The sequence below is a fragment of the Typopeltis vanoorti genome, chromosome 11, assembly GCF_054136105.1.
Source record: "Typopeltis vanoorti isolate ZY-2024b chromosome 11, IOZ_Tvanoo_1.0, whole genome shotgun sequence".
Classification (NCBI taxonomy): domain Eukaryota; kingdom Metazoa; phylum Arthropoda; class Arachnida; order Uropygi; family Thelyphonidae; genus Typopeltis; species Typopeltis vanoorti.
The window spans coordinates 106,450,058-106,467,333 of NC_143559.1; the positions used below are offsets into that span (position 1 = coordinate 106,450,058).

Sequence of the window (17,276 nt, forward strand, 5' to 3'; positions counted from 1 at the left end):
TTATACACAAAAAAATTACTATATCTACATTCAGTACACCAAGCAATGCTCCTTGGTGGTGAATTTTGGAACTACTTTTTATTTCCAGATATTGTTTTCGCATGGTGTGCAATGCATTCCTGCAATTTTTCGCAGCATTTGGATCACTGGGTGGCACTTCACAGGGCCTTAAAAAGGGATATTTTAATAAGATATATGACACAACAGTGCTATATGTGGGCAAGTGATTAATAGAATAAAGGAATTTGTGGATGTGTTTCTTGATGATATATGCTATCCAGTCCATATTTCGTTAATTAAAATCTCCCACTGTGATCACTCTCCTTTTAATTTGTGCAATCAGTTTGCCTAAACAATTATAATCTTCATTCCTAAATCAGTAACATCATATTAGATACATTGTTATTTAATTATTTTATCTTAAATTCAGAACAGATAATGTGGTATCAGATAACCTGATATCAAAGCTATTTATACCTCTTGTTTTCCTTTACTTCTGTTTTCAGTAATATAATTATTTTCTTACCATTAACATTATTCTTTCTCTCTTTTTTGTCTTCTTATCCTTTAATTTCTATTCCTATCTTTTATATATATATATGTATAATATTTCTTATGCAGAGCCTCTGTAACTGATTTGGTATCAACCCTTTATTTGGAAAGACCTGAGTTCAAATCCTGTCCAGGACACAAAGATCCTTTATTAGAGCTTTACAGGTGAAGGTCAGTAGTCTCATATGGAGTTGACAGAGTTTTCCTCCCTGGAAACTTGGGTTTTTCATCCTACAAAACAAGCAACTCCAGAAGACATACACAATTCAGAGACATAGTAGGCAGGATTAACCACCTTATCACAAGCAATAATTAGGTTCTAGTATCTAAGTTACTTTGCTATAACACCATTAGGCCCAGTAAGAAACAGAAGATGATGGTGATCCCTTATACAGTAGTTCAACATATGGTGTGCATTAGCATTGACAGTGGATAGAAAGGTGACAAGAAAGATGAAATTTGTTAACATTTGATTTGGAAACATACAAATTGTACTCATTAGGAAATGCATAAGAAAGGCATCCATTCCTAAGAACAGCAGTAGAGAGAATAAACAAAGAGGTGGGATGTACTTTGAGATTGAAGATGAACTGTGAAAGGAGTGGTGACTATCCATTTCATATATCATAATAAATTTAGAGGAGAATGGGATAGATTTCCACCATGGAAATATCTATATCAATACATGCAACATATTTATGCAAAAGAGAAATTTCAATTTGTGTAAAAGAGACAAAACCTAAACATCTCACCTGTGTACTTAGTCAGGTATTTTTGGGGAATTCTTGGGAGCATCACTCCAAATCTTAAGACTTTATTAATCCAAGATCTGCTCAACCTTAGAATGTTGTTCTCAGATTTGGGGATGGCACAGAAAACCTCCATAAGAATGTCTGATATTTGAGAAGAGGATAATCTGCCTATTAGATGCTCTGTTTCCACATTGTCTTTATGTATTTTCATGGGCACTGCTCCACTAAATAGGCCACCTTCATTACTCCACTTTCTTCTAGTCATGTAATTTCTCCAATGGTATCAAAGTCCTAGGTTTTTATTAATTCAGCAAATTATTGTTGACTGCCTCTGTAGCAAAGTTGTGAGGAGAGCGTCTGCAATTTGAAAGACCAAGAATTAAATCCCTTCTAAGATGCATACACTCACAGCCAAAGTGAGTGAGCCATTCTCATATAGACATGTAATGGTTTATTTTATTTTATTATTATTATTTTTTTAAATCCTCCACTTGAATTCATTTGGTATCAGGAGTCTGGAAAAATTACTTATTGGGATGAGACCTAATGTAGAGATCCAGGAAAATTAGATCATGAAGGGAGGAATGGGAAAAATGTGTGTGAAAGTTCAGCTATGGTATGCAAATATAATAAAAATATCAGTGGTTTTAATATGGGTTTATATAATGGGTTTGAACCTTTTCATTATGTCTGGGGGGGAGAAGAAAGTTCTACAATAAGGCCAAATAGATTGTATATCTAATTATAAGAATAGGCCAGGTAGTAATTTGTTTTGTCTATATGCAAATGCCAAGAGCATTAGAAACAAAGTGGTTGAGTTGTTTTGTTAAATACGTTTTTATGGCCTAAGATTGTTGGCATTAGTGAAACCTGGCTGTCTGAATCAGATATGGTCACTGGGATTGAATGTAATGGATATGTGCGTGCAGATTATGAAATTGCACAATTCACAGAATGCGCAACATTTTTGCTCATTCCATGAACTGTATAACGCGCTTGTACAGTTCGTGGAATGTGTAGAATTTTTTGCAATTCATGAAATAAGCATTACATTTTAAACATATGTTACGTACAGATTATGAAATTCCACAATTCATAGAATGCGCAACATTTTTGCTCATTCCATGAACTGCGTAAAGCGCTTGTACAGTTCATGAAAGGTGTAGAATTTTGCACAATTCATGAAATGAGCAATTATGTTTTCTGCTCATTTCTTCCTTTTTAGTTTCTCTCTGCATCTTTCACATTGTTTTATGAATTCGGAAAGAATTCATTGTGTAATGTTAGCATACTTTTCCGTTATTTTCTTGTGGGTTTTTTTGTCTTGCCTTTGTGACCAGTAGAGAGATGAATATCACGAATAATAGAAATAGTGGATTAATTTGTTGCCATAAATCGACCATTTTTTGTCACTACTTTCGTTACACCAACTAAATTTGATGTAGCATAATTACTTCTAAGATGATATTCTTGTCTACTTCTTTTAAACCCAGATCTATTATCATTTAGAAGGTTTATGACATATTGTTTGAATTCATTATTCCATAAGATATCACATTCTCTAACAGCGTTTTCTAAATCTTCCATTTTGGATGTAGGGATCTAAAATTTAACAAATGTGGATGTTTAAAACCTAAAATATCACTTTATTAAGTTAATAGTGATGAATCGTCACATATTATGTAAGATGCAACTTGCAGCAACAAACAATAAGAAATGCTCTTTAAAACCTAATCATCACATATTATTATTTTTATTATTATTATTATTATGGGCGACTCCAAGGAGTCCTTAGACTCATCGAGGGAGGCCCTAAACATCATGTCCATCACAACTATTTGACATTCACACAGTATCTATCATACTTTGCCTTGAACTCATTCACTGTCATAGCACCCACAACAGACTCTGGCAGCTTATTCCACTCATTCACCATTCTAAAAGTAAAAAACCCAGCTCTAACCCCCTTACTAACCACACTCTTGCCCAGCTTCCATGGATGTCCCCTAGTCATCCCACCACCAAACCTGTCCTCAAAAATATCCTCTGAATTAATCCTATAGAAACCCTTCAGCAATTTGAATGTCTCAATCATATCTCCTCTTTTCTGCCTATCAACCAATTTCTGCAACCCACAAATCTTTAACCTGTTTTCATAAGGTTCATTCCATAGACCTGCTACCATCTTGGTCACTCACCTCTGGATCCTCGCAACCTACTCCCCATCAAGAAGAAACCTAGGTGACCAGATCTGGGCACAATAGTCGAGATGAGGTCTTATCAAGGCTCGATACAAAGGAACAATAATTTGCTTATCTCTGCTCGTCAAAGTATTCTTCAGCATCCAAGTGATTTGATGAGCTGATTTAGTCACTTTTGCAATGTGCCCCCTAAACTTCAACTCCCTTTCCACCAACACTCCAAAGTCCCTGGCCTCATCAATCTCCTGGAGTACGGTTTCACCAATGTGATATACTGCTGTTAATCTTTTAACTCCAAAATGTATAACTTTACATTTTGCCACATTAAATTGACATCCATTCACCTTAGCCCAGACCTCCGATCTATCGAAATCATCCTGCAACTCACACCAATGAAAAACTAACCTTACTAAATATGATGAAAGGAATTCTGATATAATGTTTTATAAATTTACTATAATTTATAAAAGTATTGACTAATACTATTACAAAAAATCTTCTAAAAGCACAGCAACTTGCAGCAACAACCAATAACAAATGCTCTTCTCCAGTTTATTGTGAGTTTCCGCACATCATGCACTGCTGCTGTTACTATGCACCCAATTCATGAAATGAGGAAAATGTAATGCTCATTTCATGAATTGTGCAAAATTCTACACATTTCACGAACTGTACAAGCGCATTATGCAGTTCATGAATTGTGCGATTTCATAATTTGCACATAACAGATATACTATTTTTAGCAATGATAGAAGAGGAGGGAGATACTACTAATCATATCAGACAACTTATGTCTAGTTAGGGTAAAAATGCAAGAAAACTGATGGTAAGAATTCCCATGTACCAGTGAGTTTGAGGTTATCTGGTGTGGAGTAGAGGGCTAACAGAATGAAATATATGGTGGGATCCAAATGTTTGAATGCCAACCAAAAGAGAGAATGTGTGCTGTCATCTCAAAGGATTTTGGATCATTTTGAGAAATCAGGTGCACATTTTTTGGCTCATATTGTGACTGTTGATGAAACATGGCTTCAACACTATGACTTAGAGACCAGGCAACAGTCAGTGGAGTGGAGACACAAAGGTTCTCCACAGTCAGAGAAGTTCTGAACCCAAAAGTCAGCAGGCGTGGCTCTTGCCATTGACTTTTTTCTTAGTGGATTGCAAATGATACAGCAGCATTGTAACGCGTGTATAACACATTGTGGGGAATATGTAGAATAATATGTGATTTACATAGTTCTACCTCAATTCCTTTATGGTTATTACCACAACTTTTCACCACACCCTTGTATATCATAATTTTCAGTTAAACCTTGGGCAAAAGCATACAAACCAAATTGAAATAATATTTAATATCATTATAAGTATCCATTATGTATGCATTCTTTGTCCACTGATAATATAACAAGAGAGAGAATTACGATACTTCTGAAAGTCAACGACAATTGTAACAACCTGAAACATCTTGCAATGTCACACAGGAATTAGTTCAAGATGGTAACAACTGAACTATTTTAAAACTAAATACAAGTGGCTTAATATTATTAGCGATGAAAATGTGGGATGTCGGTAGTGTTCAAAAGTAGAATTGTTAAATGTTGAAAGTGCTAAACATTTACACATTTTAGTAGAGTGTAAATCATGTTCTGTCAAACATAGAAAATTCGCATCATACAAGAAAGCAGGGGAAATAATCAAAACAGCAGAAAAAAACATTATTTCAAAAACTTTCCGTATGGCTAATGAAAGGTATTTAAACAGCACAGTAAACATTTTTAATACTGTCTATTTCATAATTAAAAACAATAAACCATTCAGTGATTTTAAAAATTTAATAGCTTTACAGAAAAAAAATGTAGATTTGGGAGTTGCATTACATTCAAGATTTATGGTTCCACTTGTTGCGAAGCATATCTCCACAGAAATAAGAAGAAATATTTTTGGAAATCTGATGAATACAGGTCATAAAATTTCAATTATTATTGATAAAGCTTGAACTATTTCACACAAAAGCATTTCAGTAGTTTATTTGAAATCTGAAATTCAAGATTTCGAAGATCGTGTAACAGTTTTTATAGATCTTGTCGAGTTGGAAGGAACATTGGAAATAATTTTTAAAACTTTAATTTCGATTCTTGAAAAATATCTACATGAAAATGTTATCAGCTTTTGCACAGACTGTGCTAGCGTAATGTTAGGAAAAAAGTCTGGAGTTTCAGCAAAAATCGAAGAACATTTTTTTTGGTTCCTGGCAGATGTTCGTAAATGTTTTGCTTGTTCAGAATTCGGAAATTTTTCAGGTAGCTGTTCAGTGTCATTATTGTTTACTTTTTTAGATTTACTTAAAAAGTCATCCAGAAAATGCTTTTTCATTCTGAGGATGAAGCAAAGAAAATTTTTAACAATTAATTATAAATTGAAATGAATTTTAAAATATCATACTTTTGAACATTAACTCTTTCTACATGCATACACCATAATCGTCGTCAGTCGACTGTTGTTCAAATGATCCAAAACATACACATTAGAAAGAGTATCACCTGATGACAGCTGATAATGCCCGATCAATACATCGGTTTCGATCGGGCATTATCAGCTTATTGTACGGTTGAAATTTGAAAATGTGGGTGTTTGTAAATAAAGTAAAAAACACACCGAGTATGTTGTTATGCATGGGTCACTGCTTGTGACCAAGTGCTGCCAATTATGCATGCACTGATAAATCGTACCCTGGGTACTTGTGTGTTTTCTTTATTAATTTAATTAACCGGTGGTCTCATGATAAAATTGAATAACACCTTTAACAACTGGTATGGAAAATTTTGAAAATTTTAACAACTGGTACAGCCGTACCAGTCTGTACCAGCCGAATATCACCTCTGATAGGTGATGTTTTAAAAAACCAAATGTTATGGAGAGAAATAATAAATTTAATGAAAAACAACAAGAAAGTAGGTAGCAGACTGAGTTTTGACACATAGTTTGACTTGTCTTTGCAAGATAATTTCTTTTTTAAATAACATCTTCAAGAATTTAATTATACTAAGCTAATGCTTGTTATGAGTTGTGAAAATAAACTTACTATATTACAATTGCATACTTAAAGGTGTTGAAAAATAAGATTTTTTAGATGTACTACATTGTTTAATCAAATTGTGCCAATTTTAATTTTTGAGTTTATAATTATCATTTTATTTTGTGAGAAAAGGACAATTATTTTTTTTAAATAACAAATTGCCTATTATATATGTTGTGTGTGTTTAAGGTTAATATTAATCTGAATTAATGCATTGATTTGATTATAAAATTTTATTTATTGAAAATGATCACTATTTTAATTGAGATTTATTCATAATATTAGAAACTTACTTGTTTTGCATTAAGTGTGTGAGATTGTGTTTTCATTAATCTAAAGTACTGTAATGATATGTGTAATAGCGTCTCATTTTCTTGTTTCATGATTGAAACGAAAGTTGAAAATGTGATGCATAGTGGAGCATGGGTGAAATGAAAAGAACATATATTGTTGTTGTGAGAGATATAAGAGAGATTTTTGAAACTCTAGTGATATTTATGAAGTCTTTCAAATAGGAGGGGGAAAAAGTTTAAGTTGTCAATTGTTATGTTACGACAATGATGACTGGATATCTTGGGGAAGGAGATATGGAGGCTATGCTGTTCACTTTTCATAGTCTTTCATATAGAAAGAAAAATAAAGTTCTGAACCTTAAAGGAGATATTTAAAGATAAAAGGATGAAAGAAAGTGAAGATGACTGATTCATATTATAACTTTTAGAGAAAACTAACAACTAAAATTGCAAGTGTTTTTGTTATTCTTTAAAAAGGAATGATGAAGTGTTCAAAGTAAGTAAGGATTTCAGATCCAGAAGGAGTCAAGGAAGAAAATTCATTTGCCATTTATCTCTGATAACTTACATATGGCAAGTGGATTTCTGCAGGTGTGTATGCAGTAACCTCTCAATTATCTCATTTGAGGAGACAAATTTGCTAGTTGCATATTTGAAGGGGATGGATAACTGAAGGTATAATTACCAGAAGTGAAATGAAACACTAACCTGTTCAATGGTCAGCTATTTCAGACAGTTAAGAAATTACTGCATAATAAATTTTTGTTTATTGATATGATTCTGGGAAAATATCAGATTATATCAGTACGTATACACTGGTCCAAAACCTAAGGATGAACACTATTTCTAAAAATTACAACCGCAACTTCAGACGAATCCACTTATGGTGCTCGAAATAGTCATATAATTGACTATTTTGAGCAGAAAGCAGTTAAACATTCAGATTTTCGAATGTGCACAAAAGGGTTGTGGTAGCACTCAACAGAATAAAAGACAAAAGGCTGGGCTAAGCAAATTGTGTTTGAAGGAAGCTCTTTTCATGAAGAAATAACATTGCAAACTTGAATGTCTTGTAAAGTCTCAAAGATATCATCTAGATGATTTCACATGGGGAGGAATCATTGCATTGAAGAAGGCTGCAGAATTAATATTCCCCGAGATTTTGGAATATCCCATAACATTGTATCCAGGTTCTGGGCAGCATTTCAGACCAATGGAATGTGTTCCAGACGTTTGCTAAGAGGTCACCCTTGCTCTACCATGGAGTATGAAGACAGATTTTTGGTTATAATGGCAAAATGTAATTGACATACTGTGGCAGGTCAGCTTACAAGTCAGCAGTGATCAAATTCAGTTATGCAGATATCTAGACAAACTGTGAAACTGTGGCAAAACATCTTGTGTAAGAAGACCTATATGCTCATACCTGTAGTCTGCATACCTTTATCAACAGTCCATCATAGTGCATGTTTTCATTGATGTTGAATTCATAAAAATTGGACAAGACAACGATGGGCTAATGTACTTTTTACAGATGAATCAATTTAGCTTCCTATGATTCTAGACAACACTTGATCTGGTGTGAAAATGGTACTGCTTATCATTGCAAGAATGCTCTTGAAAGGGATAGATACAGCAGTGCTGCAGTCATGGTGTAGGGAGGCATTATGGTTAATGGATACACGGAGCTATGAGTGCTGGAAAAGAGGATTACGACTGGTGAACGATATGCAATGAAGTCCTTCAACATCATGTTTGTTGTCCCATGGTGCTGTAGGCAAAGAATTAATTTTTATGGGTTTTAGTGCCATACTACATTGTACATGAGCAGTGGAGATACTTCTGGATACTGAGTATATTAATTGAAACAAGTGGCCAGCACACTCCTCAGATCTGAATAGGGAGACATATTGTTGTTCGAAATTCCCTTCCAGAAAGAAAACAAGGCCTTATTCTTGCTCTGAAGGAGGATTGGACCAGTTTGCCTCAAGAACTCCTTAATCACTTGGTGTTAAGCATGGTACGACATTGTGAGAGTTACAATGCAGTTCAAAGTGGACATATTCCTTACAGAAATGTCTCTCTGCATAGTTTTCTGTAAGCTCCACACATTAATTCCTTAACTATGTCCTTAGGAAATTTATAACTTTTGCCAAAAATGTATTGCAATTTAATTTATATGAAATTTATAACACATTTTTTGTATAATATAATTTATTAGTATGTTGACAATAATTTTTGTTCATGTTTAGCTGTAGTCATGAAAATTTTTTTCACATACAGGTAAAAATGTAGTTCGTCCTTAGGTTTTTGGACACCATTGTATATCAGATTGATTTTATACATACTCAACACAGTTAATCACACATTAGTGAATAGGTGTTGTTAGTTTTGTTTTATAATTGAAATTGGCTCGGAAATTCCATCAAGGATGTGTGAAGATTGTTGTATTAATGCAAATGGTAAGTTGATAGGCACTTAACATATATTAAAATTTGTGTCGTGGACACATATGAGAAATAACTATGAGTATAACCTGAACCTATATTTTCTTTGTATGTGTGTGTGTAATTATTTATATTTATTTATTCTAGACTGTTTCTGTGATCCTACTGGTGCCTTAAGTACACTTTGTGATAATCTTGGGGGACAGTGTACTTGTAAATTACATGTAGTTGGGAGAAGATGTGACAGATGTGCACCTGGGACATATGGATTTGGACCATCTGGTTGTAGGCGTAAGTGTGTGTGTGTGTGTGTGTGTATATATATATATATATTTTTTTTTTTTTTTCCTGCAAAATTATAATAACAAAAGTAATAAATGATACCAATTCAATGTTTGTTAATTTACAGAATCATTAAATAACACACATTACCAAATTGTAATATAAAAACTGACACTTCAGCTACCTTAGAAAGCAAAATATTAGTTTACTTTAAAAAGTTTCCTCTCTCTCTCTCTCTGTTTTCTGAAATTTCTGAATGGCTATTATTTCTTTATAAAAATCATCATTGCTATGATGCACATCAATGCACAAAAATCAAAACTAATCATTGCTATTAGTTTTTTTTGTGAATATCACTCTCGTTTACAAGAGGCTTCCTATCATCTGGTTTTTGGCTTATTGCATTGATATAGCTGTGGGATTAGATGGGATATCAGCTAGTGTTTTGCGAGAATGTGCAAGGCAACTTTCAATGTCTTTGACTAGGTAATTTAATTTAAGTCTCAAGTGTGGTAGAGTTCTAAGGGAGTGAAAAGAGGAGAAAATAATTCCTTTATTCCTTTACATAAGGGAGGTTCTAAGACTGTAGTAGCAAATTATAGACCAATTAGTATCTCAGGCATGGTGGTAAAAGTACTAGAAAAATTGGTAAAAAAGAGAATTCAAGAATGGGTAGATAAAAATATGATACTGTATGAGGGTCAACATGGCTTTGCGAAGGGTAGATCATGCCTTAGTAATTTACTAACTTCTTATAATGGAGTAACAGCTGAATTGGATAAAGGAAATGGCTACATGATTTTGTTGGATGTTTTAAAGGCATTTAATTTGTTACATAAACAATATAGGAAATAACCTAAAAGGAAATATTCAGTTGTTTGCTGATGATGCAAAATTAGGTAGAGCAAGTTAATCAAGGCGATGTGGAGAGTTTGCAGGACAATTTAAATAGGCTGTCAGTATGGGCAGAAGTTAATGGTGTCAGTTTAATGTGGAGAAATGTAAAGTTAGGCATTTGGGATAAATAGATTACAAGCCTTGTATCACATTGATGACACGGTACTTCAGGAAATAGATGAAGCTAGAAATTTAGGGGTGTAATAGACAGAGAGTTAAAGTTTAGAGGACATGTTGCTAAGGTAGCCCATAAGATTACTTGGCTATTGAAGAACACATTAACAAGTAGAGATAACTAAGCTGTTATTCCTCTTTATAAGGCCTTGATTACTAGATTACTGTGCTCAAGTCTGGTCCCCTGGGTTTCTTGTGGATGATGAAGTGGTAGAGAGGATTCAGAGGCTAGTTACCAAGATGGTAAGTTGCATGTGGAATGTTCCCTATGAGGATAGATTGAAGGTGCGTAGATTGCAAAAATTGGTTAATAGGAGGAAAAGAGGGGATATGATAGAAACATTTAAGTTGCTTAAAGGATTTTATAGGGTAGATGTAGGGAAATGTTTCAGCACTCACGTAGATGGACCAGAACAAGGGGTGGGGGGTAATCCCTGGAAGTTGAATAAAGGTGTGGTAAGTAGGAGTGTGAGGACTAGATTTTTTGCTTAGAGTGTTGTGAATGATTGGAATGGGTTGCCAGAGTCAGTTTTGAGTGCTTTGTCTGTTAACATGTTCAAGGAGAAGTATGATAGACTTTGTGGATAGATTGGGTCTCTGCGATAAGTCTTCAGACTCCATGGAGGTGCCTGTAAAATCCAACTTTTTCCATTTTTAGCATGTGGTTGAATAAAATGAAATAAAACAAACAAAAGAGAAGTTTGACTCATATACATATATATATATATATATATTTAGTCAGTTTATATTAAAAATGAATATATATATACACACACATACTAAGATAATTTATTAGTTAATAGGGAAGAATGCAAAGTTAAACTGTCATAGGTATAATTTGTGAGGAAAGGGTATTTGAATGAATATATTGTTAAGAGTTTCAGATTCCATTGCAATAATAGATTTAAACTGAATATTTTTATACCTTTTGTTTTCAGAGAAATACATGATCATTTATCTGTGAACTCCAAATTGCTAGCAAAATGGCTGGCTATAAAGATTAACATATAGAAGAGTCAGAGTTGTATTCAATAGCTATGTGCAATTAGGCAAAATAAAAAATCATTTCTGATGAAATTGAACACATAACTACATTTACTTAGGATAATAGCTATGAGGGGATCATTATACCTTGAAAGAAGTCAAAAGACTAGCAATACTTGACTGGAAAGCATTAGGAAAGCAGTTGATATTCAAGAGGCAATTATTACTATGCCTGAAAAAAAGGCATAGTAATAATTGTTTTTAACCAGTGCATTCTCTTTATATTAGCATATGGTTGAGAAATATGGACATCAAGTGTAAAGGAAACTCAAACTAAGAATAATAATTTAATACGGAAAGATATATGCTTGATATCACAAATCTGAATCAGAAAAAAAGTACTTAGATAAATCCAAACCAAAGTCTCTGTGGAAGTGGCAGTGGGCTGGACATATTACTTGATGACAAGACCAATTATGGATTGGATACCATAGGAAGTGAAATAACCAGCGACAGCAGATTGACATCAGATCATCAAAGTTACAGGAGCAATGAAGAAGAAAAGCCATTGATGGACAATCTGGGAATCATCTTGGAGAGGCTATCATCCAATAATGGATTGATAATGGCTCATGATGATGTGGTCATCATACCTGTATAACTAGGGGTTGGTCCTGATTATGAGCTCTTCTGCACAACACCTGTTTTTTTTTCTCCTCATATCTAGTTACTTGGGCATCTACATGGTGTCAAAGTCTCATTGCATGATGCATACTAAACATTATTCACACAATACTTATGTATCTCCTTGAACTCATTCACCACCCTCTAAGCACAAAAGCTAGTCATACTCTTGCTAACCACACTCTTACACAACTTTTTTTTTTTTTTTTTTTTTTTTTTTGGAGGGGGCTCATTGTTTTCTTTTCCTTCCTGCCACGTATTGAAAAAAGTCTTCCATGTTAGTCCTGTAAAATCCTTTTAATAGTTCATATATTTCTATCATATCCCCTCCAACATTATGCTTTCAAAAGAAAACTAGAGCACCCAAAGAAGAAAACCAACTCAGCACTAAGACTGACCCACCAAATATGTTGGGAAGGGTGAATAGTGGTAACTCATGACAACTGTGGCCAAAATTTACTTAGTGTGAGATTCACCACCTCACATATAGATTGGATTGTCTTATCTTTTCTTTTCTTTCTCCTTCATTTTCTCATCTTTATTATTATTATTAAATATTTACATATTTATACAGAAACTTAGAACAGAAATAACATGTTCAATGCTGCTAAATTAGATAATCATTTTTTTATGTTTCCCCCACCAATAAAAGATCATAAACCTATAGTACATTACTACAAGTGGGTGGACTTATATATTTATATTTTTATGACTTTTTAAAAGTTTTTTGTATTTTTTTTCTTTTATTCACTTTTATTATTTTATTTTTCGCATAATTTGCCAAACATTGAACTTTTTTGAACCACTTCAGGCTTACAGTAAGTGGGGAAGTAGTCTTGCATTGGGTGGAGAAATTCATCTCCCACCTAAAAACATTTATAAATATCCATGCCTATTGCGGAATTCAAACTTGTAGGTTGAAGAGCAGATATTCGAACAAAATTGAATGGGACAATGATACAAATTATATATACATATTTAATTAACCTGTAATCCATCTGTATCAACCATCTCATTATTTCTTAAATTGCAAAGGATATCCCACATGGCTTCAACCCTAACAATAAAAAAGATTAATGGTTCAACCAATTCAAGCAATTCTTCCATGCACTTATCAATCCTTCTCTGAAGTGACATGTTTAATGATATGGTAACTTCTTTCTTTGGTAATTGAAGTGTCCTTCGATTAAATTTACAATTTCCTGAATTTTACTAGTTCTCTTATCAAAGTGATTCTAAACTTAAAATTCCCTATCAAGCAACATATCACATCCTTGTACAATCAATGGACAAAACATTAGAGATACCTACCTAATAGCGTGTTGGTCCTCCTCTAGTATGAATAACAGCTTGTACTCTCGGTGGCATTGACTCCACCAGATGCCGGAGGCAATTCTAGCCATGTCTTGTCCAAAACTGCACCTTAGATTGGTCCTACATACATGGATCTGATGTCTTGCTCTATGGCATCCGAGAGAGAGATTTGATCAGATTTAAATCCAGGGAAACCTTGGGAGCCAATGGATGGCTCCAAACTCAGATGAGTGTTCCTCGAGCCATGCCTGGGTTGTTGCAGCCCTGTGAGGTGGTGCATTGTCCAGCTGAAACAGACCATTGGCTGTAGGATACACAAATACAGTGAAAGTGTATAGGTGATCAGCCAGACATTCTGGTAGTTTGCAGCATTTAAGGACCTCTCTAGACACACTAAGGGAATTAATGTGTCGCATGAGAAGGCTCCTCAAACCATCACAGAGCCAACTTGGCACGATGGGGCCATGGCCTTATGCTGTCGATGTCACACCCTCCCATCAGCTTAGTACAACAGATAATGGGATTCATCAGAAAATGTGATTGATCCACTCTGCAGAGGTCCAGTTTTGATGGTCCTGACAACAGGCGAGGTGCAGTGCTCAATGACGAGTTGTCAACAGTGGTAGGGTGTTGGCTCTTGTACTGTTCGCTCGCTGATGCTGCTTTGACCTCCAACATTGAAACTGAATATGATGCCATCATTGCCCTGCAGTTGGTCTATATGAGCTTGGACAGTCTACATCGATCACAGTCGTCAGTGGCATGTGGTTGGCCACCGCTTGCTTGGTGGGTGCTGGTACATCCGTTAATGGTATACTCGTGGTAGACTTTTGATACGGTTGCCCTCAAGAATCCTAGGGTTCTTCATGAGGCAATAATATGTTCACAATTAAAGTTGCTAAGATCGCTACATATATCCATGTTCATTGATCGTGATATACTGTTGGGAAGTTCTGTTGTCTATCCATTTTCCATCTGCATTCAGTTTGGGTACATTTCACTTTGTGTGGGGGGGGGATGCCAGTGTCAACTTCCCATCACCCCTATCTCTGATGTTTTGTCCATTGAGTATATTTCTTAATGCTTTCTTAATCCTGTCCGTTCATCTTATATCCATCTAATACTAACTTCTTATCAAATTAAATATACTTGCATTTGTTCACATTAAATTTGAACCCACTTTCCTTTTCACTTTACCAATTTTTCACTTTAATCTTCTAAGATTAAAGAATTGATCTTTTCAACAGGAACCTGCATCATTTATGAATACGTTAAAGAATGAGAATCCCCAGCACTGAGCCCTAGAATAATTGACTCCTTACACACCTGACTCTTAGACTCGCATCTAAATGCGGCTTCCTGTTCTGTCACCTAGATAATCAGTTTGGTGATTTAACGAGTCTAAAATTTAAAGTATCCATAGCATTACAATCAAACAACGAAAATAATGTAATAATCAAAGTAATATTACTTCAATAAACTTCAATGAAAAGCACAAATATTTTGTTTTGAAACTAACAGTACATCACAGTGTGTGTAAACAACAAGTGAATTAAAAGAACAGGAATACAAGGAAAATACAATAGCTGGTTTGCCAAAAATAGTTTGGTAAACTAATTGTTATATTTACCTTGTTCCTGCTCTTTGAATCTTCTTGTTGTTTACATACACTGTGATGTACTGTTAGTTTCTTAATGCAATAAAATATTTTTGTTATTTTTGTTATTAATGTGTCGATTTATTTGGGTTTAAACAAACCTTAATTAGTCTTAGTCTAATTTACTGCCCATTAGACATTCGTGGCGAAGGATTTAGCAAAGCACACCATGCCGGCTTGGACGTCGCCCAGTTCAACAAGGTCCGTGTTGCCATTTGGTAGCAGTTACAGGGGTGGCAATGAGAAGTTAGTGACTTTCACTACTACCACCACCACCACCACTATCACTGACAAAAATAATGAAAAAACTGGATCCAGATTCAGACTCCGCAACCATTTAATGACCGGAACTTGGAATATTGGGACTCTGCTACAATCAGTCAACTCAAATTACTACAGCACGAACTAAAAAGATATGAATGGACTGTTATGGGACTTTGTGAAATTTGATGGCCCAAAACAGTAGAGCTAACAACAGATGAAGGACATTTGCTTCTTTACTCTGAATGTGACTGCAGCAGAAAAGGTGTCGAGTTTTTGATACACAAATCGTCACAAAATTCTGTCATGGAATTCAATCCTGTCAATAGCAGAATTGCTCTAGTCCGCCTAAGAGGAAAACCATTCAATACAAAATAAATAACGGAAAAAACTCACGTAGAAAGATTATTTAATAGTATAATTTTTGCCTGTGTATCACAGGCATCTTCGGTACATTAAGCTCAAAATTAAACACTAACTGACAATTCCAAAAAGCGCCACCTAAGTAGCTGGTGTAATTGTCAGTTAGTGTTTAATTTTGAGCTTAATGTACTGAAGATGCCTGTGATACACAGGCGAAAATTACACTATTAAATAATCTTTCTACGTGAGTTTTTTCCGTTATTCATTTTGTATCGATATGTCTACTCATGGTATACCTCTTTTAAAGGAAAACCATTCAATATCACCAATATACAGTCTATGCCCCAACCACAGGCCAAGAGGACTCTGAAGTAGAGGAGTTTTATGGTCAACTTAATGCAACAATCACCGGAGTGAATAGAAAAGACCTTTTGATTGTACAGGGCATTTGGAATGCCAAAATTGGAACAGACATCGGCAAGGATTTTCTCTCATTTGTCAGACCATATGGCTATGGGGAGACAAACGAAAGAGGTTTTGAATTGATAAATTTTGCCTCACAAAATGAACTCATTTTGTGAGGCAAAATGAGTTCACCATTACTAACACTCTATTTCCCCATAAACCTTCCAGAAGATGGACATGGGCTTCCCCTGATGATAAATCACATAACCAAATCGACTTTATCCTTGTAAGCACAAAATTTAAAAACTCCATCAACCTCACAAGAACCAGATCATTTCCTGGAGCCAATATGGTCATCACAACTATGAATATGAAAATGAGGGAAGTATTACCTACAAAATCAACTCGTAAAAGATGTAATATAGAAAAATTAAAAGATCCCCAAATAAATACACTATATAAATATAAATTAAAACAAATTTTTGACACAAGCTTCAAGAAATATAATAATATCGAATCTAAAACCAAATACTTCTCATAAAAGATAACTGAGACAGCTAAAGAAATTCTTGGATACAAAAGGAAAGTCAATGAGCCATGGATAACCAAAAATATTTTGGACCTATGCAATGAAAGAAGATATTTGAAATCTCATATTAATAGCGGTGATAATAGAGAACAGTATAAAAATATTACTAAGATTATTAAAATAGAAATCAAACATGCTAGAAACTTATGGATACTAGATAAATGTAAAAATATAGAAGAGGACTTAAATAAAAATAATCCTAAAAGTATTTTTCAAATTATCAATAAGTTAACCAAATCTTTTACTGCAATTAATTGGAGCATAGAAGATGAAGATGGAACTCCTATCACAGATAACCAGAAAATAGTTGATAGATGGAAATGTTATGCAACCAAGCTTTTT

The 17,276-nt window shown here is 34.4% G+C and overlaps 1 protein-coding gene across 1 annotated transcript in view; it reads left to right on the plus strand.

Moving 5' to 3' along the window:
• Positions 1 to 17,276, plus strand: part of LanB1 (laminin subunit beta-1) — a 754,433-nt gene that overhangs the window by 371,454 nt on the left and 365,703 nt on the right. Inside the window, exon 17 of the mRNA XM_090400882.1 lies at positions 9,472 to 9,615. Within this exon, the coding sequence (XP_090257008.1) occupies positions 9,472 to 9,615 (144 nt within the window). The remainder of the gene's footprint in view (positions 1 to 9,471; positions 9,616 to 17,276) is intronic.